Source organism: Mobula hypostoma, chromosome X1 (genome assembly GCF_963921235.1).
Source record: "Mobula hypostoma chromosome X1, sMobHyp1.1, whole genome shotgun sequence".
Taxonomy (NCBI): domain Eukaryota; kingdom Metazoa; phylum Chordata; class Chondrichthyes; order Myliobatiformes; family Myliobatidae; genus Mobula; species Mobula hypostoma.
In genome coordinates this window covers 10,455,062-10,478,322 of record NC_086128.1, presented here as the reverse complement: position 1 = coordinate 10,478,322, position 23,261 = coordinate 10,455,062, and the positions used below count along the sequence as shown (strand labels likewise).

The 23,261-nt window shown below is 45.5% G+C and overlaps 2 protein-coding genes across 7 annotated transcripts in view; one reads left to right on the top strand and one right to left on the bottom strand.

Annotated features, from left to right (window-relative positions):
* Positions 1–21,253, top strand: part of LOC134340584 (aquaporin-5-like) — a 43,815-nt gene extending 22,562 nt beyond the window's left edge. The window contains exons 2-3 of one of the 3 annotated variants that reach the window (XM_063038003.1): positions 6,373–6,453; positions 19,446–21,251. In XM_063038003.1, coding sequence (XP_062894073.1) covers positions 6,373–6,453; positions 19,446–19,595 — 231 coding nt within the window. In that variant the 3' untranslated portion in view covers positions 19,596–21,251. Of the gene's footprint in view, positions 1–6,372; positions 6,454–19,445 lie in introns of all 3 variants that reach the window. The other 2 variants (XM_063038000.1, XM_063038002.1) reach the window with 2 other exon arrangements.
* Positions 21,254–21,280: 27 nt separating this feature from the next.
* Positions 21,281–23,261, bottom strand: part of kcnh6a (potassium voltage-gated channel, subfamily H (eag-related), member 6a) — a 164,773-nt gene continuing 162,792 nt past the window's right edge. For all 4 annotated transcript variants that reach the window (XM_063037996.1, XM_063037997.1, XM_063037998.1 and 1 more), the window contains one exon: positions 21,281–22,793. In XM_063037996.1, the coding sequence (XP_062894066.1) occupies positions 22,545–22,793 (249 nt within the window). In that variant the 3' untranslated portion in view covers positions 21,281–22,544. The remainder of the gene's footprint in view (positions 22,794–23,261) is intronic.

Below are 23,261 nucleotides of genomic sequence, written 5' to 3'. Positions count from 1 at the left end.
GGGCAGTATGGTAGTTAAGCGGTAACATTGTACAGTGCCAGCGATCCGGGGTTAATCCCCACTGCTGTCTCTAAGGACATTTCCCCTTGACAGCGTGGCTTTCCTCTGGGTGATCCAGTTTTCCCCCACATTCCAAGCACATCCAGGTTAGTAGATTAATTGGTTACATGGGTGTAATTGGGCTCATTAGGCAAGAAGGGTCTGCAACTGGGCTGTTTCTCTAAGAAGGAAAATCCTCCTCTGACTATCTCTGGGACTGAGAACGAATAACCAGGTCCAAGCTATTGAAATCATGCAGATACCTATAAGACTAATATTTTTAAAAAATGATTATTTTCTTTCCTTTGAAAACATTTACTGATTGATTATAAAATGTGTTGTTTCTAGGGAAGGAAGACTGAAGCAGAGAATTGATAATAGAAGTTGTGGTGGCATTCTGAGAATGAGCATGCTGGTCTCCTCACTACAGAGTGGGGGAAGGGAATGCCCGGCAGGTCAGGCAGCATCTGTGGGGAGAGAAACTGTTAGCATTTCAGATTAAAGACCCTATGTCAGAACTGGGTAAAGTGAGAAAATGTGTTTTAGTGGTAGAAAGGGGAGAGAGGAGAAAGATTGGCTGTTCGTGTGTGATAAGTCCATTCTCAAGGATCACACATTTAATCAAACCAGTGTTTTCTTTCTCGGCAGGCTGCAATCAGTGCAAGAGGCCATTCCTTAGCAACGCAGTGCAAGGTTTCAGAAGAGCTCCAATGCTTCCGGCTCTTTAGGGCGGGCTGCAATCAGCACAAGAGGTCATTTGCTGGTGACAGAGCGTGAGGTTTAAAAAGGGCTCAGGTGCTTCTGGGCTTTTCTCGCAGGCTGCATTCATCATGGGGCCAATAAAAAATAAAGGAGGTGTAAGCAGGGCAGCCACTATGTGAGTGGGGCAGTGTTAGAGTGGACAGGCTTTAGCTCAACAGGCTCAGCAAGCACAGGCAGGGGTTCTAAGTAAGTATGTTTCTAGTAATATATTTTCTGTCAGTACATAGCTAATGCACTGCAAATGGGTTTGGAGGAAGTGGTATGTTTTTTGTGTGAGATGTGGGAAACTTAGGAGACATCCAGTCTCCCTGATAATTACATCTGCACAAAGTGTACCAAGTTGCTGTTCCATAGAGACCGCATTAAGAACTGGAGTTGCAGCTTCGTGACCTCTGCTTCATACGGGAGAGTGAGGAGGTGATAGACAGGAGGTACAGGGAGTTGCAGTAGTTACCACTAAGTTGCAGGAGGCTGGTACCTGGGTGACTGTCAGGAGAGGGAAAGGGAATAGGCAGCCAGTGCTTAGTACCCCTGTGGCCATTCCCCTCAATAACAAGTATTCAGCTTTGGATCCTGTTGGGAGTGAAACAACCTACCAGGGGAAAGCCGCAGTGACCGGGTGTCTGGCACTGTGGCTCAGAAGGGAAGAGGGGAGAAGAGGAGTGTAGCAGTGACAGGGGATTCCATAGTTAGAGGAAATTCTGTGGACGTGTAAGAGACACCCAGATGGTACTTTGTCTCCCAGGTGCCAGGGTCAGGGATGTCTTGGGTTGGGTCCACGACATTCTAAAGGGGGAGGGTGAACAGCCGGAAGTCGTGGTATATATTGGTACCAACGATATAGGTAGGAAATGGGAGAGCCTGAAGAGAGATTATAGGGAGTTAGGCAGAAAGCTGAAAAGCAGGACCTTCAGGGTAGCAATCTCCAGATTGCTGCCTGTGCCACGTGCCAGTGAGGCCAAGAATAAGGTGATATGATAAGATGTTATATTTGAATGCACACAGTTCATGGAATAAGGTAGATGAACTTGTAGCACAGTTAAGTTAGCAGATATAATGTTGTGGGCATCTCTGAGTTGTGGCTGAAAGAAGGTTATAGCTGAGAGCTTAAGGATACACATTGTATTGAAAGGACAGGCAGGTAGGCAGAGGGGTGGGGCTCTGTTGGTAAAAAATGAAATCAAATCCTTAGGAAAAAGATGACGTAGATGTAGAATCCTTGTGGTTAGAGTTAAACTGCAAGGGTAAAATGACACTGATGGGAGTAGTTACAGTCTATACTGGCCTCTGAACAGTAGCCAGGATGTGGGCTACAAATTACAACATGAGATAGAAAAGATATGTCAGAAGGACAATGTTGTGATAATCATGAGGGATTTCAAGATGCAGGTAGATTGGGGAAAATCAGGTTGGTGCTTGATCCCCAGAGAGGGAATTTGTAGAATGTCTACAAGATAGCTTTCTAGAGCAGCTTGTGGTTGAACCCACTAGAGGAACAGCAGTTCTGGATTGAATGTTATGTAATGACCTGGATTTGATAAGGGAGCCTAAGGTAAAGGAACCCCTTGGAGACAGTGATCATAAATTGAGAGAATTCACTCTGCAGTTTGAGAAGGAGAACCTAAAGTTAGATGTTTCAGTATCACAGTATAGTAAAAGGGAATTACAGAGGCATGAGAGAGGAGCTGGCCAAAATTGATTGGAAAGGGATACTAACAGGGACAGTAGCATTGGCTGGAAACTTGGAAGTCACAGGAAAGATTCATCCCAAAGATGAAGTATTCTAAAGGCAGAATTATGCAACTGTGGCTGATAGGGGAAGTCAAAGTCAGAATAAAAGCAAAGGAGAGGGCATAGAGGATGTGGTTCTATCACATCTGAAATCCTGTCTGCCCACTACCCTGGACCCCCATCAATTTGCCTATTGCATCAACAGGTCAACAGAGGATGCCATCTCCACGGCACTTCACTCTGCCCTGACCCACCTGGACAGCCCCAACCCTTACGTCAGAATGCTGTTCATTGACCTTAGTTCGACATTCAATACTGTGATCCCCTCCAAGCTGATTGCCAAACTTCGCCAGCTTGGTATCAGCTCATCCCTCTGCAATTGGACCTTGGACTTTCTGACTAACAGACCCCAATCAGTTAAGTTAGACAACCTCTCCTCCTCCACTCTCACCCTGATCACTGGTGTGCCTCAAGGCTGTGTGCTGAGCCCTCTTCTGTACTCCCTTTTCGCCTATGACTGCGTTCCTGTACATGGTTCTAACTCCATAATCAAGTTCGCAGATGACACCACGGTGGTTGGTCTGATCAGAGGGGATGACAAGACGGCCTACAGGGACGAGGTCCAGCACCTGGCCGCGTGGTGTGCCGACAACAACCTGGCCCTTAACACCCAGAAGACCAAGGAGATCATTGTAGACTTCAGGCATGCCAGGAGTCACACTCACGTCCCCATCTACATCAATGGAACTGTAGTGGAGCATGTATCAATCTTCAAATTCCTTGGTGTCCACATTTCCGAGGATCTCACCTGGTCCCTGAACTCCTCCATCCTGATCATAAAGGCACAACAGCACCTTTATTTCCTGTGGAGCATCAAGAAAGCTCACTTCTGTCCCAGGATACTGACAGACTTTTACCGCTGTACCATTGAGAGCATACTCACCAACTGCATCTCAGTATGGTATGGCAATTGTCCCGTATCGGACCGCAAAGCAGTCCAGTGTGTGGTGAAAACTGCCCAGCGGATTATCGGTACCCAGTTGCCCACCATTGAGAACATCTACCATAAACGCTGCCTGGGCAGGGTGAAAAGCATTATCAGGGATACATCTCACTCTAACCATGGACTTTTTACTCTCCTCCCATCTGGTAGGCACTACAGGAGCCTCCGCTCCTGCACCAGGAGGCACAGGGAGAGTTTCTTCCCTGAGGCTGTGACCCTACTGAACCTCACATCACAGCGCTAAGCAGTATTGCATCCATATTGTACTGTCTCAGTACTTTTATATTTGTGTGTTGTAGCACTTACTTTTTATTCACAGTTATTTTGTAAATAACTATTCTTGCATTTCTGGTCAGATGCTAACTATATTTCATTGGCTTTGTATCTGTACTCGGCACAATGACAATAAAGTTGAATCTAATCTAATCTAATAGAGCAAAAATTAGTGGGGAGGTTGAGGATTGGGAAGCTTTTAAATCGCAACAGAAAGCAACTAAAAAAACCATAAAGGGAGAAAAGATGAAATACGAAGGAAAGCCTGCCAATTATATCAAAGTGGATTCCAAAAGATTTTTCAGATATATAAAGAGTATAAGAGAGACGAGTGTGGATACCGGACCACTGGAAAGGTAGTAATAGTGTGGGGGGGGGGGTGCGGGGAACAAAGAAATTGTGGATGAACTTAATAAATATTCTGTGTCAGTTTCCATTGTGGAAGACACTATGCCAGCATGCCAGAAATTTGAGTGTCAGGGGGCAGAGTGAGTGTAGTTGTATTGCTAGAGAGAAGGTGCTTGGGAAGCTGAAAGATCTGGAGGTAGACAAGTCATTTGGACCAGATGGACTACACTGCAGGGTTCTGAAAGTGGTAGCTAAAGAGATTGTGGAGGCATTAGTAATGATCTTTTAGGAATCACTAGATTCTGGAATGGTTCCCAAGGGCTGGAAAATTGAAAATGTCACTCCACTCTTTAAGAAGGGAAGGGGGCAAAGGACAGGAAATTATACGCTATTTAGCTTGACCTCAGCAGTTGGGAAGATGTTGGAGTCGATTGTTAAGGACGAGGTCTCAGGTTACTTGGAGGGACATGATAAAATAGCATGGTTTTCTCAAGGAGAAATTTTGCCTGACAAATCTGTTGAAATTCTTTGAAGAAATAACAAGCAGGATAGACAAAGGAGAGTCAGTCGATATTGTTTATTTGGATTTTCAAAGGCCTTGACTAGGTGCCGCACATGAGGCTGCTTAACTAGGAAAGGTACTAGCATGCATAGCGGACTGGCAGGAGGCAAAGACTGGGAATAAAGGGGCTGCTGGTGACTTGTAGAATTCCGCAGGGGTCGGTGTTGGAACTGTTTCTTTTCACATTATATGTCAATGATTGGATGAAGGAAATGATGGTTTCATGGCTGTTTGCGGATGATATGAAGATAGGTGGAGGGGGCAGGTCGTGTTGAAGCAGGTTATGCACTTTGTAGAAGGAATAAAGGCATGAACTATTTTCTAACTGGGGAGAAAATTCAAAAGTCAAGAGGTGCGAAGGGATTTGGGAGCTGTCATGTAAGATTCCTTAAAGGTTAACATGTAGGTTGGCCTGTGGTAAGGCACATGCAATGTTTGCACTCATTTCGAGAGGACCAGAATACAGTATAAGAGCGAGGATGTAACGCTGAAGCTTTATAAGGCACTGGTCAGACCACCTTTGGAGTATTGTGATCAGTTTTGTGATCCTTTATTGAAGAAGAGATATACTGGCATTGGAGAGGGTCCAGAGGAGGTTTATGAGAACTATCTTAGGAATGAAAGAATTTGATGGCTCTGGGCCTGTTCTCACTGGAGTTTAGAAGAATGAGGGGGAGTCTCATTGAAACCAATCAAATGTTGGAAGGTCCTGATAGAGTGGATGCAGGGAGGATGTTTCCTATAGTGGGGGAGTCTAATACCGTAGGGCACAGGCTCAGAATTGAGGGATGTCCAGTTAGAACAAACAAGGTGTGGACAATTTTGGTTCGCTGTCTGCACTGTGTTGGATCTCCCAACACAAGGTGGTCTGGCGTGCACCACAAGCTCTGAGATAGAGCCAGACATAGATCTCCAGACAGTGCACAGCAGGGTGAAGGAAGGTCCATTAGCAAGGTGACCAAAAGGAAGTGGAAGAAGAGGAACATGTGGGTGATGGGTCACTCCATCCAAATTCTCTACTGCGGGAGCCCCAGGTCAGGCTCTTCCCCTGAAGATGACTTTCTGGATGCACTATGAGTAGTGTTTGGTCCAGGAAGGATCCTCAGAAAGCCCTGAAGCTCCACCTGTTCCTGCACACTCAGCTTCACATACCAGATTAAAACAGCTACAATGGTATCTTACAAAGATCTTCAGTCACTGTGATCCAGTCAGTGACCTCCACATTACGCTCTAGGCATCTGTTAACTGTGAATCACTTCAGGAAAGTTATCTAGCTTAAATGGATGCAGAGTTTTCAGATCCATCCATACAGCGATAGAGTGTCTCAGTGAGGGCAGCGAGGTATTTAATCTTTTAATATTCTGCAGCTGCGAATAGTCATTTCACTGTGAAGAAGGTGAAGTTTAGTTGCTTCACAGTATTAATGAATCGCAGCCAAATGGCCGATAATGCAGTGCACTTGACATCTCAGTCCGTTCAATCACATGTCATGCTTCCTGCTCCAATAACTACCCTCAGATCCTAGTTTTCCTTCGAAGCTTCTGTGAAAGAAACACTCCCCACCCTCCATGACTGATCTCCCACTCTGTGCATACACCCATTTTCTAAGTGAGAAAGACCTTGCAGACTAACTCCTGTTGGTGACTACCTACAGATCCGATTCACTGGATGCGGCATGAACCCTGCGCGCTCCCTGGGACCTGCTGTTATAACATCAAACTTCTCTCAGCACTGGGTGAGTAACATGCCTTCACTTCCACACTGGGCCGTGTGTTCTTCCCTGATTCTTCGGGGTTTGTCACAAGACAGCACGTGACACATTCCACCAATGAGTGGTTGAGCTGAGATCCCGGTCTTGGCTGGCCTACCTTGGGGCCTCCCCCCGCCCCCCACCCACCCCTCAACTCTCCATCTCTTGTTCACTCATGAACAGTGATGGGGAGAATGTCAGAGAATAAATCAGTCAGGGTCTCAGTCTCAGAGGGTGGAAATATTCATTATTGTGGGACTGCTGACTTGAGTTTGGGTTTCACATTTTGTTTTAAAAAATCAAGCATCTTAATTGAAAAAATAATAACTATGATAAACTAAGCAGGTGATCTGGAGACATAAGATAGCAGATTCTGTAGACTGGAGCAGAAACAAACTGCTGGAGAAACTCAGCAGGTCAACTAGCAGGTTGACCATCGGTTTAGTCTCCACAGATGCTGCTTGAGCTGCTGGGTGTGACAGCGGGTGACGCGTTATAGAGCTAATGGTGAATATTGTGTTCCTCATTAACGACGTGTGAAGGAAGTGGCTGCGCCTTGTAGAAGCTTGGTTCAGAGTTGATGAGCTGGAGTCTGAGCATCAAGGCTGGGGAAGTTATCTGGATTCATTGTTTCTTTGGATAAATACCGTGAAACTGTCAGTGGACCAGTAGTGTGAGGCGTGACTACAGTGGATCCGGGAGGAAGCATTGCAAAGCCTCAGTCCTTGCACTCATCCAACAAGAGAGAGGTTCTTGTAGCCTGTGTTGTTGAGAGTAGATGCTACAAGGATAATCAATCTGCCCATCAAGTCTGCTCTGCCATTTCATTATGGCTGATTTATTAACCCTCTCAACCCCATTCTCCTGCCTTTTCCCTGTAACCATTGACACCCTGACTAATCAAGAACCTATCAACCTCTGCTTTAAATATACCCAATGAATTGGCCTCCACAGCCGCCCGTGTCAGTGAATTCCTCAGGTTCACCACCCTCCGGCGGAAGAAATTTCTCCTCATCTCTGCTCTAAAGCCATACCTTTGTATTCTGAGGCTGTTCCCTCTGGACCTAGACTCCCCTACTATTGGAAATTCTCTCCACCTTATCTAGGCCTTTCAACATCCTGCACTACGACTCCCAAGTCCCTTTGCACCCCTGATTTCTGAATTTTCTCCCCTGTTAGAAAATAGTCTACACCTTTATTCCTTCGACCAAAGTGCATGATTATACACTTCCCTGCATTATATTCCATCTGCCACTTCTTTGCCCTTTCTCAGAATCTGTCTAAATCCTTCTGCTTCCTCAACACTGTCTTCTCCTCCACCTATCTGCATATTGTCCACCCCCATTCTTCTAAACTCCAGTGAGTACAGGCCCAGAACCGTCAAGCAGTCTTCATACGGCAATCAGAAGCCTGATGATTATCAGAATTCAGCAATCAGAAGTTTGGTGACGCACATGCGTCACAAGTAACTTTGAAAGATAAGTAGCTTGAGTAATTTAAGTAGTTTGAGTAAATAAAATGGTAAATAATTCAGTAGTAAGAGAATGTTAAGTCTTTTTTGTGAGTTAATCTAATAACTACTTGGTAAGACACTTCAGGCCTGTGGACTGCTCATTCTCACTATGTAGGAACTGCAGGTTGCTTCCAGTATGCTGGAGAACCACAGGCACAGGATGTACCTTCAGCTGCACGAGTCCCAGCTTCCAAGGCTTATGGTCTAAGGGAGGAGAAGAGGACCATTGGGAGTAGGGGCAATTGAATGTTTAAATGGGTGCAACACTGCACAGGTTTGATCAGTTGCTGCAGAAGTCTTCAAAGAAGAAAGAGCAGAAATTTGAGGGAAACACTCAACAGGTCAGGCAGCATCTGTGGAAAGAGAAAAGGTTAATGTTTCAGGTTGAAGACCCTTCATTGGGACTGACCCACTGAGTTCTGACAGAAAGACTTCTGACCTGAAGCATTAACTATTCCTCTCCACAGTTACTCCATGCTTGACCTGCTGAGAATTCTGACATGTTTTATACAAGTTTATTTTTGATTTTTGTGATATGTTTGGAAGTGTGACAGCTATTACTGCAAGCCAGTATGGAATGGCGATTGCTTATGTCCACTGAGATCTCTGAAATGGAGACAATCCGATGCTTATCAGTCTTTGGCTGCATGTGTGGTGCTGTTGTCTCAGAAGGTTGCTGAGGTGACAGTGTAAGGGGAACCTGATGGCCTTCCTCACTCGGGGATGGTGAGAGTGTGGACCGAGTTATCACCATAAATGGTAGATGCAGGTTGATTTCAACATTTAAGAGAAGCTTGGCTAGGCAGTGGATGGGATGGGTATGGAGGGCTGTGGTTCAGGCACAGATCGATGGTACCAGGCACAAGATTGGCAATGATTAGATGGGCTGAAGGGCCCACTTCTGTGGTATGGTGTTCTATGACTATGACCACAGTACAGTGGATGCTGTACTTTGTTTCTTGTGGCTTCTGTGTAAATTTAAATGTAGAAGACGATGTTGGGAAAGAAGCTGATAGTATTGAAATAGGAAGTTCAAATTTACGGTGAGATATTAATGGATTGGTTAGTTTGACAAAAAGTGGTGAATAGATCTTGATACCAATAACTGTGAAGTAACACATTTGGGAATTGCCATTGGAAGAATATTAAGAACTGTAAAGCAGAGGGATTGTTGGTGCAAGACCGTTGATCCTTGAAGGAAGCCTTGGTGTACTAAGGCGGCCAGTGGAATTAGTGTAGTTAGCCCTGTTCAGAATCTGGGCATTATTGCCCATCATTGCTCTTGAGAAATTGGTAGTGAGGAGGTCCCTTTCTGGTGGAGTTACATCTACAGTACTAGTGGGAAGGGAGCTTGGGGGGGTTAGACCCAGTGACGAAGAAGACCAGCGATATATTTCCAAGGTAGTGAGCTGTGTGACTTGGAGGTGAACTTGGTGTTCATGTTCACCTACAGCCCTCGTTCTTCCTGGTGACAGAGGTCACAGGTTTGTGGGACAATGTCAGATGGGCAGGGTGAGTGCATTATGTAAATGATTCATACTGTAGCCAACACACACTGGTGGTGAAGATGTGTTCAGGGTGATCTGTAGTCTACTAGCCCAGTGGGCTGCTTTGTCCTGGGTGGAGTCAAGTTTCTTCAGGGTTAGTAGCATTGTCCTCACCGAGAGAAGTGAGGAATATTGCATCAGGTGCCTAACTAGTGGCCTATAGATGATGCAAGTGCCGAGCAGAGTCAAAGGTGAGTCACTTGCCACAGGATACCAGGTCCCTAACCCATTCTAGTGGTCATGGTATTTATGTGACTGGTCCAATTGTGTTTTCAGTCAATGATGGTCCCCAGGAATGTAACACTCATAAACTTGGTGATAGTCATGCCTTAAGCATTAAGGGTAGCAGTTGAGACAGAACTTTTGTGGCATGGATGTTACTGGCCCCATATTGTTCCATGACTGAATGTTGCTAATAAGTTTGCAAAGGAATAGTGAATGAAGTTGAACTTTGTGCAAACATCAGTGAACATCCCACTGCTGACTGTATGATGGCAGGAAGGGCATTGGTGAATCTGAAGATAGCTGGGCCTGGGACGTTGCCCTGAGGAACACCTGCAGTCACGTTCTACCGCTGGGATGATTAACCTCCAACTACTGCAACCACCTTGCTTTGTGCAAGGTATGACCCCAATCATCAGGATGATTTTTCCTCTTGGTGTCCATTGATTTCAGTTTCACCAGGGCTCCTTGAGACCACACTTGCTCATATACTACCTTGGAGACAAGCACAAGGCTTAATCAGTAAGTTTGCAGATGACATCAAATTAGGTGGTGTTGTCAACAGTGAAGATTACTGGAGTACCTTGATCAGTTAGGGAAGTTGGCTGAATGGCAAATGGACTTTAATACAGATACATGAAGTGATGTATTTTGTAAAGTCAGAACAGCGTATGACTTATTCCATGAATGGTAGGGCACTGGGGAGTGTAATGGAACAGAATGACCAAGGAGTACAAGTACGTAGTTCATTGACAGCAGTGCCATGTATAGATAGGGTGGTGAAAAAGACATTTAGCACATTGGCCTTCATCGGTCATACCATTGAATATATAGGAGATGGGACATTATGTTGCAGTTGTATTAGTTGTTGTAAGCCAGCTGGTGGCGCAATGGCATCAGCGCTGGACTCCGGAGCGAAGGCTCCCGAGTTCGAATCCAAGTCGGGCCACCCCCCAGGCATGCTTTCCATCCATGCCGGGTTGAGTGTCGAGCTAGCCACTCGGCCTCGTGAAAAAAAACACCAAGGGTCGAGTCAGGAACGTTCATATCGTGACCCAGTTAATCCGAAGGGAGACCAATCCTGACACCACATGCCAGACAAGAATGGCTGACTGTCTGGTGCGACACGATAAAAAAAATTAGTTGTTGTTGAGGCCACTTTGGAATACTGTCCACAGTTTTGCTTTGTTATAGTAAAGATATGGTTAAACTGGAAAGAATGCAGAAAAGACTTAACAGGATTAGAGGGAAAGGGTAGCCAGGCTGGGCCTTCATTCTTTGGGCTATGAGGGGATGCATTAATATAAGTGTTTTAAAATTATGAGAGCCATAGATAAAATGAATAGTAACAATATTTTCCCCAGGGAAGGAGAGTCCAAAATAAGGGGGGGGGCTATAGAATTAGGGTGAGAGGGGCAAGATTTAAAAGAAACGTTTGCACACAGAAGGTGGTGAGTATTTGAAATGAGCTGTCAGAGGAAGTGGTTGAGGCAGGTACAATAGTATCATTGAAGAAACACTTGGACAGGTGCATGCAGGAGCAGGGCTGAGAGGGATATGGGCTAATCATAGGAAATTGGGATTAGCCATGTGGACGTGGTCAGCATGGAATTGGGCTGAAGGACCTGTATTCATGCTACATTGCTCAATGACCCTATGACAGTCACTCTTGTCTCACCTCTAGCCCTGAGCTCTTTGGTCTATATTTGGACTAAGGCTGTGATGAGATATGGATATGTGTGGGATGAGGAACCCCAAATTGGAGGTTTGATACTGTTTTTGGTGACACCTTCCATCTGCTTATTGAGAGAAAGTTGTTGGATTGGATTAGTCCTGCTTCCTGTGAACATCCCTGAGCAGTTTTCTATGTTGCTGGATGGATGTCAGTGCAACAGAACACTTGTCTTGTCCAGAGGAACAGCTAGTTCGGAAGCAGAGGTCTTCAGTACAACAGCTGGGGTGACGTTCGCACCTTGGCATCATTTTTTTCTTCACGGTTTGATCGAGGCATGACTGCACAGACGTGTGGACGTCAGTGAGTTAGACCAGTGGGAAGAGTTCAAAAGGAGAGCAATTTTTCCTTGGCAGTTTGATCGAGGCACGACTGTGCAGGCGCTTGGACGTCAGCGAGTTAGAACGGTGGGAAGAGTTTTAAAAGGAGACGGTTTTACAGAACGGGCGACAGAGTAGAGGGCTTTGGCGATAACGGGTCGAGGCGAGGTAAGTTACTTGTGAAGAATAAAAAACAGAAAGTATGTATGGGAGGCTGTTGTTCTGTGCTCAGTGTCAGATGTGGGAAGTCCAGGAGACTCCCAGCCTCCATGATGGCCACATCTGCGCCAGGTGCGTCAGCTGCAGCTCCTTAGGAACTGGGTTAGGGAACTGGAGATGCCTCTTGATTACCTTTGTCTGGTCAGGGAGAGTGAGGAGGTGTTAGAGAGAAGCTATAGGCAAGTAGTTAATCTGGGGCCTGGGAGACAGGTATGTGAGTCACAGTCAGGAGAGGGAAGGGGAACAGTCAGATACTAGAGAGTACCCCTGTGGCTGCCTCCCCCCCACCTTAACAATAAGTACTCCTGTTTGAGTACTGTTGGGGAGGGAATGGCCTACCTGTGGGAAGCAACAGTGGCCGCACCTCTGGCACAGAGTCTGGCCCTGTGGCTCAGAAGGGTAGGGAAAGGAAGAGGATGGCAGCAGTGATAGGGGACTCTATAGTTAGGGGGTCAGACAGGTGATTCTGTGGACACAGGAAAGAAATATGGATGGTAGCTTGCCTCCCAGGTGCCAGGGTCCGGGATGTTTCTGATCGTGTCTACGATATCCTGCAGTGGGAAGGAGAACAGCCAGAGGTTGTGGTACACATTGGTACCAATTACATAGGTAGGAAAAGGGAGGAGGTCCTGAAAACAGACTACAGGGAGTTAGGAAGGAAGTTGAGAAGCAGGACCACAAGGGTAGTAATCTCAGGATTACTGCCTGTGCCACATGACAGTGAGTATAGGAATAGAGTGAGGTAGAGGATAAATGTGTGGCTGAGGGATTGGAGCAGGGGGCAGGGATTTGGATTTCTGGATCATTGGGACCTCTTTTGGGGCAGGCGTGACCTGTACAAAAAGGATGGGTTGCACTTGAATCTGAGGGGGGACTAATATCCTGGCAGGGAGGTTTGTTAAGAATATTGGGGAGAGTTTAAACTAGAATTGCTGGGGGGTGGGAACCAAACTGAAGAGACAGAGGAAGGGGCGGTTGGCTCACAAATGGAGAAAGCTTGTAGGCAGTGTGAGAGGGAGGATAGGCAGGTGATAGAGAAGGGACATGCTCAGACTTATAGCATGAGATGTGTCTGTTTTAATGCAAGGAGTATCATGAACAAAGCGGATGAGCTTAGAGTGCGGATCAGTACTTGGAGCTATGATGTTGGCAGCCTTTACAGAGACTTAGATGGCTCAGGGGCAGGAATGGTTACTTAGAGTGCCAGGCTTTAAATGTTTCAGAAAGGACAGGGAGGGAGGCAAAAGAGATGGGGCATGGTACTGTTGATCAGAGATAGTGTCATGGCTGCAGAAAAGGAGGAAGTCATGGAGGGATTGTCTACTGAGTCTCTGTGGGTGGAAGTTAGAAACAGGAAGGTGTCAATAACTCTACTGGGTGTTTTTTATAGACCACCCAATAGTAACAGGGACATTGAGGAGCAGATAGGGAGACAGATTCTGGAAAGGTGCAATAATAACAGGGTTGTTGTGGTGGGAGATTTAAATTTCCCAAATATCGATTGGCATCTCCAGAGAGCAAGGGGTTTAGATGGGGTGGAGTTTGTTAGGTGTGTTCAGGAAGGTTTCCTGACACAATATGTAGGTAAGCCTACAAGAGGAGAGGCAGTACTTGATCTGGTATTGGGAAATGAACCTGGTTGGGTGTCAGATCTCTCAGTGGGAGAGCATTTTGGAGATAGTAATCACAATTCTATCTTCTTTACCATAGCATTGGAGAGAGATGGGAAAAGACAAGTTAGAAAGGCATTTGATTGGAGTAAGGGGAAATAAGAAGCTATCAGGCAGGAAAGTAAGTACATGTTCGGCACAGCATTGTGGGCCAAAGGGCCTGTATTGTTCTGTAGGTTTTCTATGCTTTATACAGTGCTCTCAGCTCTTTATTAGTGTCACATGGCATGAATCCAATTGGCTAAATACCATCTTCTGCAGTGGATGCGACATCAGGAGGAATTTAGGAAGGTCATCCACTTGGTGAACATAGTTACAAGTGCTTCAGTGGTAACATGGTACAGGCATATGGAGAACAAGGAGATGGTGGAGATACTCATCAGATATTTTGCAAAAGTCATTATAAAACAGGCATCCTGTTTGACATAGGAGCAGAATTGGGGCTGAGTCTGCTCCACCATTCCATCATGGCCGATTTATTTTCCTTCCACATCCACTCTGTCGATTTCTTTCAATATTCAATAACTTTCAAGGAGATTTCCCCTCATTCTTCTAAACTCCAGTGAGTGCACGCCCAGAACCATCAAATGCTCCTCATATGTTAACCCTTTCATTTCTGGGATCATTTTCGTGAACTTCCTCTGGACCCTCTCCAATGCCAGCACATCTTTTAGAGAAGGGGAACAAAACTGCTCACAATACTCCAAGTGTGGTCTGACCAATGCCTTATAAAGCCTCAGCATTACATCCTTGCTTTTATATTCTAGTCCTCTTGAAATGAATGCTAACATTCCATTTGCCTTCCTTACCATTGTATCAATCTGAAAGTTAACGTTTAGAGAATCCTTCACGAGGACTCCCAAGTCACTTTGCACCTCTGATTTTTGAATTTTCTCCCCATTTAGAAAATAGTCTAGGCCCTTATTCCTTCTACCAAAGTGCATGATCATACACTTCCCTACACTATATTCCATCTGCCACTTCTTTGCCCATTTTCCTAATCTGTCCAAGTCATCCTGCAAACTCCCTGCTTCCTCAAACCTACCTGCCCCCTCCACCTATCTTCATATAATCTGTACACATGGCCTCAAAGCCATCAATTCCTTCATCCAAATTATTGGCATACAGCGTGAAAAGAAGTAGTCCCAACATAGTCCCCTGTGGAACACCATTCGTTACTGGCAGCCAATCAGAAAAGGCTCCCTTTATTTCTATTTTTTGCCTCCTGCCAATCATATATCCACACTAGTATCTTTCCTGTAATACTACAGGCTCTTGTTTAGCAGCCTCATGTGTGGCACCTTGTCAGAGGCCGCCTGAAAATCCAAATAAACAACATCCACTGATTCTCCTTTGTTTCCTTTCCCAGAGCTATCAAATGCTGTTCAATTGACAAACCATTTAATCCTGGAAACATTTCTGTGAACCTCCTTTTGTACCCTCTCCAGTTTCAGCACACATTTTCTGAGATAAGGGGCACAAAACTGCTCACAACACTTCAAGAGAGGCTTCGCCAGTGCTTTATAAAGTCTCAATATTACATCCTTGCTTTTATATTCTAGTCCTCTTGAAATTAGTGCTAACATTGCATTTGCTTTCCTCACCACCGACTCAACCTGCAAATTAACCTTTAGGGAATCCTGCACAAGGACTCCCAAATCTCATTGCGCCTTAGTTTTTTGTATTTTCTCTCCATTTAGAAAATAGTCAATCCTTTCATTTCTTCTACAAAAATGGATGACCAGGCACTTCCCAACACTGCATTCCATCTGCCAGTTCTTTGTCCATTCTCCCAATTTGTCCAAGTCCTTCTGTGCTTCCCCCTACTTCCTCAAAAGTACCTGCCCCTCCACCTACCTTAGTATCATCCGCAAACCTGGCCACAGAGCCACTAATTCTTTCATCCAAATCATTGACATATAGTGTAAAAAGAATCGGTCCCAACACAGACCCCTGTGAAACACCACTAGTCACCGGCAGCCAACCAAAAAAAAGGCTTCCTTTATTCCCACACTTCGCTTCCTGCCAGTCAGCCAGTCTTCTATCCATGCTAGTATCTTTCCTGTAATACCATGGACATTTGCAATTTTCTGGTCTTCTGGAACCATTCCTGAATTGAGTGATTCTTGAAAGATCATTACTAATGCCTCCATAATCTCTTCAGCCACCTCTTTCAGAAGCCTGGGTGTAGTCTATTAGTTCGTAATGAGTGATGCTGGGGAGGAATGAAATATCACTGGAAAGTTAGTATTCAAGAAAACACAAACACGAGGAATTCTGCAGATGCTGGAAATTCAAGCACCACACACTCTTCCTAGAGATGCTGCCTGGCCTGCTGTGTTCACCAGCAACTTTGATGTGTGTTGATTCAAGAAAACATATGGCTTAAAGGCTCGTACGTGCCTGGGTGACAGTTTGTATTCTCAGATCCTAAAAGTAGTGGCTACAGAGACAGTGGATGTAACAGTAATTATCATCCAAAAATCCTTCGATTCTGCAGAGGTAGGTGCTGAAGGGCTGGAAAACTCCCTGTTCAAAAAGGGGGGGTTGGGGCAGGGAAAACATAAAACACATAAAACAACCTAGGTTGGCACAAAACTATCATTGCAAATTTATTAGGATCATTTTTTTTTACAAGGTGCTAGCAGACCAGTTGTGACCTGAACCCATGGCTTCACAAAGAGAGCTGTAGCATGGAAAGCCCATAGAGTCCATAGCAACCACTGAACTGCCCTTTACGCTAATCCCACTTATTCTCCAACATCCCATCAACTACAGCCCCCTCCTTACCTATACACTAGGGACAATTTACAGTGACCAGTTAACCCACCAGCCCACATGACTCTGGGATGTGGGAAGAACCCAGCAGAAGTGCACACTGTCACAGTGAGAACGTGCAAACTACACAGTCAGTGCCCGAATTCAGGATTGAACCTGGGTCACTGGAGCTGTGAGGCCGCAGTTCTGCTGGTTGGGGTGGATCGAGGGGATAACGGTAGATGTTATTTGCATTTTCAAAGGCATTGGACAAGGTGTCAAACAAATGATTCCTTCACAAGGCAGACAGCTCATCAGGGGTAGGTAACTAACAGCAGTTGGAGAACAAGGGTCATTTCTAAGTTGACAATCTGAGATCAGAGACGACAGTTGTATTTTGGTGAACTATTACAGATACAAAGAAAGAGGCAGTAGCTATGAGGAGGATACAAGCCAGCAAAATATTAATAGGTTAAAAAGCAATGCACACAACATGCTGGAGGAACTCAGCAGGCCAGGCAGCATCTATGGAAAAGAGTAAACAGTCAATGTTTTGGGCTGAGACTCCTCAGCAAGACTGGAGGGAAAAAAGATGGAGTCAGAGTAAGTAAGGGAAGGAAGAAGTAGAAGGTGGTAGGTGAAGCCAGGAGAGGGGGACGGGGTAAAGTAAAGAGCTGGGAAATTGACTGGTGAAAGAGATAAAGGGCTGCAGAAGGGGGAATCTGATAGGAGAGGACAAAAGACCATGGAAAAAAGGGAAGAGCGAGGAGCACCAGAGGGAGGTGATGGGCAGGTAAGGAGATGAGGTGAGAGAGAGAAACAGGAATGGGGGATGATGAAGGGGAGAAGGGATGGCAATTACCAGAAGCTGGAGAAATCGATGATTATGCCATCAGGTTGGAGGCTACCCAGATGAAATGTAAGGCATTGCTCCTCCAATCATGGCAGTAGAGGAGGCCATGGACTGAACTGTCGGAATGGGAGTGGGAAGTAGAGTTGAAATGAGTGGCCAATGGGAGATCCCGCTTTTTGTGGCGGATGGAGCAAAGGTGCTCAGCAAAGCGGTCTCCCAATCTACGTTGGGTGTCACTGATATACAGGAGGCCACATCGGGAGCACTGAACACACTGGATGACCCCAACAGACTCACAGGTGAAGTGTCACCTCATCTGGAAGGACTGTTTGGGGCCCTGAATGGTAGTGAGGGAGGTGGTGCAGTGACAGGCGTGAGGCGTGGCACTTGTTCCACTTGCAAGGATAAGTGCCAGGAGGGGGATCAGTGGGGAGGGATGAATGGACGAAGAGGGGGTGTAGGGAGCGATCCCTACGAAAAGCAGAAAGTGGGGGGGGGGAGAGGAGGGAAATGTGCTTGGTGGTGGGATCCCGTTGGAGATGGGAGAAGTTATGGAGAATTAGGTGCAGGATGTGGAGGATAATGGGGTGGTAGGTGAGGACAAGCAGAATCTTATCCCTGGTTGGGTGGCAAGAGGATGGGGTGAGGGCAGACGTGTGTGAAATGGAAGAGATGCAATTGAGAGCAGCGTTGATGGTGGAGAAAGGGAAGCCCCTTTCTTTGAAAGAGGACATCGCCTTTGTTTTGGAATGAAAAGTCTCATCCTGAGAGCAGATGCAGTGAACACCGAGGAATTGAGAGAAGGAGATGGCATTTTTTACAAGTGACAGGGTGGGCAGAGGTATAGATCAGGTAGCTGTAAGAGTCAGTGGGTTTATAAAAGATATCAGTAGATAGACTGTCTCCAAAGATGGAGACAGAGAGATCAAGAAAGGGGAGAGAGGTGTCGGAAATAGACCAAGTAAATTTAAGGGCAGGGTGGAAGTTGGAGGCAAAGTTCATGAAATTAACAAGCTCAGCATGGGTGCAGGAAGCAGCTCCAAAGCAATTGTTGATCGGCGCAGGAAGAGTTGGGGAGCGATACCGTTGTAGGCTTGGAACATGTGAAAATGTGGAGTTGTTCACGCGGGAGAGAAGAATAACAGACCAGATTATTTACATGGAGGACAACAGAAAGCTACAGCACAGAGCAATGTGGGCTCCTTGCACGTGCAGCACAGAAAGCTCACTCACAGGTGCACCAGGTAATAAACAACACAGAAACTCTCTTCCTTCTCTCTTCTCCCCACTCCTGTCGGGCAGAAGGTACAAAAGCTGAAAGCACTTACCACCAGGCTTAAGGACAGCTTCTGTTCCATTGTTAAGACTATTGAATGTTTCCCTAGTGCGATAAGATGGACTCTTTACCTCACAATCGACCTCATTATAATCTTGCACCTTATTGTCTACCTGCACTGTGTTTACTTTGTAGCTGTTACACTCTATTCTGCATTCTGTTATTGTTTTACCTTGTAGTGTTGAAAGGCCTAGATAGAGTGGGCATAGAGAGGATGCTTCCTATGGTGGGGAAGTCTAGCACCAGAGGGTACAGCCTCAGAATAGAATAACATTCCTTTAGAACAGAGATGAGGAATTTCTTAGCCCGAGGGTGGTGAATCTGTGAAATTCGTTGGCCACAGACAGCTGTGGAGGCCATGTCATTGGGTTCTTGATTAATAAAGGTGTGAAAGATTACAGGGAGAAGGCAAAATGGGGTTGACAGGGATAATCAGTCATGATGGAATAGTGGAGCAGACTCAATGGGCTGAATGGCCTCATTCTGCTCCTATCTCTTATAGTTTACTACCTCGATGCACTGTTGTATTGAACTGATCTGTGCATGTGGTATGGAAGACATGTTTTTCACTGTACCTCAGTACACAGGACAATAATAAACCAATTTACTAATTAAATTTACCAACTAGTTGCTTAACAGTAGGTTGATGTTGGGAGCAGCTGCTTCCTGTATCTTCTTTTGGAGCAGGCTGGCGATCTACTTCTATCCTTCACCTTGGGAATTTCAGCTTGAGGGGAATGTCTGTCTTCTATGCTGTGAGCACAGGGTGGTGTTTTGAAAATTAAAGTGTATGTTTTTATCAATGCAGATCTTCTGGGTGGGACCCCTGCTGGGGGGAGCCTTGGCTGTGATAGTGTACAGTTTTCTGCTGTCGCCAAAGAGAACCAGGTGTGGAGAGTGCCCGAGCGCATTGAAGACAGATACCAAGCTGGAACACAAGGTGGAGTCCCAGCCCTAGTTACAAAGGGCAGGCCCAAACTCAGCTGCGTCACACTGCTTGACAAACAGTATATTCATTTTAATATATTAAAATGTGATTAAAATTTTTTAAAAATCATGCATTTAATTGCAATAATATATTGATGATTCTGGAGATGTATTTACCCAAAGGCAGGCAGACCAATAGGAATGCAGTGTAGTCATATTATGATGTAATGTATCCTGTAACCAGCAATAAACCAGTATATACTGAGGGCCCCATTGAGTTAGTTGTTAACATTTCATCCAAACAGAACTTTGATTCGAGAAGAAATCCAAGCAAATGTAGTCTTTAGACTGCAGGCAGTGGTTTGCGGAGTGATCGGATCTTCTAGCCAACACATCCAGGATAAAACCGAACCAGTTATCTTTGCAGGTTTGTACCACAAAACAAAACTGGCCACAATCCAAAACCTACAATGAACATGTTCAATAGAACTTGGCTCAGACATCCCATGGAGTTCCACCTAGGCTTCTCCTCACCTTTCCATATCCACCCAAGCATCATTACCCTTTCTCTTGACCTATCAGATTTTTGGTGGCTCTCAGCAGAGCGAAACCATCAGTGCCATTTCCCCCTCTGTACTTCTCTGTACCAGACATAACAACAACCATTTCAGTTTCCGGCAGTGCCTGTTGCTGCCTGGTGTCTAAGAGGAATCCCAGTCTATGGGAACCTGGAATTATCAGACCCATGGCAATCCACTTGCACACAGCCAGGAAGGGCTTTAGGAGGTACACGCAACAATACTGTTATCAATCTCAACTGCTTCAGTAAAATAATAATTGAGGGCTTGTTTACTCTTACAACACTTTCAACTCATTTGAACGTTCACTTATTTTGTCTGTGCAGACAGAACCATTATTACTGTGGTAACTTGGTCTAGAATGAAATGTTGAGTATTTCATGTACCTGCAAGTTTAGACCCCATGTGACAGGCAGGAAAATGGAGGAGGAGGGTCAACTGGGGTCTGACAAGCTAGCGTGTCCTTGGGATGTGGGAGGAAATGCTTGTTGGTGTTCAGTGTTGTGGAATTCACTTCATCGATTGTCTGGGGAACTGGTTAAAAAGATCCAGCCTTGGTCAGGAGATGCAGAACTGGGATCTGATTGCCCAGAACGGCCCGGTCTTTGAGAGCTGACCACAGGTATTTTTGGTTAGCTAAACGTTGGAGTTCTAGGCTGATGAATCACTGTTAGAGTGATATCTTGTGTACTCACAAGCTCCTGAAGCAGGATGTGTACGTTCTGCCGATTTTCTCACACTTAATCACCCCAGTAAAGATACAATCACTATATCAAATGCAGCCTGTTAGGCTACGGCTGGATTATTTGATACAGTTTTGCTCACCACATTAAAGGAAGGACATACTGGAGATTTACCAGAATTCACCAACTTTTCAGTTGGGATAAGCTGGGTTTGTTTTCATGGGAGAGGGAGGACTTGACAGAGGTGTACAAAATCATAAGAGGCATAGTTCATGTAGAAACAAAGAAACTATTCCCCATAGTAGAGCGGTCTAAACTTGAATTAGGGTTAAGCAAAGGGGTAGAAGATTTAGAGGGGAGCTGAGTGAGAACATTTTCACTGGAGGGTAATGAGAATCTGGAACACACTACCTGAAAGGGGGGGGGGGTGGGCAGTGGAGGTCACAGCATTTATAAGGTATCTGGACAAGCACTTCAGTTGCCAAGGCATGGAAAATGGTGTTAGTTGGCAAACAAAGTGTGCTGAAGGGCCTGTTTCTGTGATGTGTGTGGGTGTTTTTGTTTGTTTTTTGGGGGGGGGGGGAGGAAGTTTATTGGTCAGAACAACATATGTGATCTTCCCCATGCACCTGGATGGTGTCTGAGTAGGTCTTTTCTAAATGGCAGATCTCCTGTATCCAGTATTCCCTTTGTGGCCCAGAATCTGCTCATTGATTCACAGTCCAATAAGAACAACAATGTTCAGACCATAGGATTACTGTTTATTAAATGCTCCCAGTGCAAATCTGTCTCCTTGAACAAAGTTGCTAGACCAATCAGATTACTTCCCTTATTTTCGTTTGCTAAATCAGGTTTCACTCATCTTTCAGCAAATGAGTCCCATCTGAGTCTCCGGCTCCTGGGTTGTGAGGGCAACAGGAATTGGGAACAATGAGCTGACTGCCTGGAGAGAGCAATTGGTGCAGAGTGTGTTCACTGGCTGTGACACATGGGAAACACTCACACTGAAAAACTTGATGAAATAAGCCAAATCGTCTTCAGATTGAAGTGTTGATGGAATGTAAGGTTGGAGAGGATTTGCAGGAGTCCTACATTGTTGTTTGCAGTTGAGGGATTTGAACTGCTGTCGATGGATAAAGCAGGCTCTGGTAGACAGAGTACAATGGAAAGGAATGCCAGGCAGAGGCACACTCCTCAGCCAATCTGCAACAGCCCCTCTTACACATTGCCCAAAGTTAATATTACACTCAGCATACAAAGAAGCAGCTCCCTTCAGCACATACCTATTAATGTCGGGTACAACAGGGTGAGACATAGAGTAAAGGTCCCGTGTCTCACTGCACACCCTCTATTCCTCCATGGCAACCCACCAATGTCCAGTCTAACCCGTTGAACAAACGTTGTCAATCAGCAACTAGACCAGTGTTAATGAAATGCTCTGAGACTGTTCGTAGAGTTCTGTGTGGTTCTTTTCCTGTGAATGATAAATACCTTAAAAATAAAGTGATAAAAATAAGTCAATCAGTCTTGCTTCATTCCTTCTTAGTTTTGTCTAATTCCTACAAGTCCGATCTGCGTCAGTGTCCGAGAGCAGCTCTGGTGACACAATCCTGCCTGTTCTCCCATCCACTGGCATACATCCAGATCAGCGCCAACATGGTGTGCTTCGAAAATGGAGGGGAGGACTGATGGAAGTTCCTGAAACTCCTGATTACATCACTAACTACCTGGAAGGACTGGGTCGGAAACATGCCTTTTAATGTCTGTGCATGCAGCGGTTTCCAGGTTCTCTGGGAGTGAGGGGAAGCGAGCTGTGTTGAAGCAGGTGGGCGAGGCAACAGGACTCTGGAGCTGTGTATCCAGGGCAGGGAGAGGGTGAAGGCTGACAGCCTGATCTAGCGGCACTCCGCTGCACAAGGAGTCCCGGGATTTCACCTGGCCTTGCTCCGGCTTGACATAGCATGGACTCTAAGGAGAGAAGCAAAATTCAATAGGAAATATTTTGTCAGATACATTCAACAGCCTCATCTGCAGATCCAAGTGTGACAGAAGACATACATCCTGGTCAATAAGAACCACTCTGCACCCCAATAATGTGCTTAAGGCAGAAACTAATTTCCTAATCTTTTGAAGTAAATATTGCAGTTCTATAAAACTCTGGTTACACCACACGTGGAGTATTGTGTTCAGTTCTGGTTACCTCATTATAGGAAGGATGTGGAAACTTTAGAGAAAGGGTAGAGGAGATTTATCAGGATGTTGTCTGGATTAAGAGAGCATGTCTTATGTGGAAAGGCTGAACGAGCGAAGGCTTTTCTCTTTGGAGCAAAGGAGGATAAGAGACGACTTGATCGAGGTGTATAAGATTATAAGAGGCAAAGATAGAATGGACAGTAAGCACCTTTTTCCCAGGGTGGCACAGACTAATACCAGAGG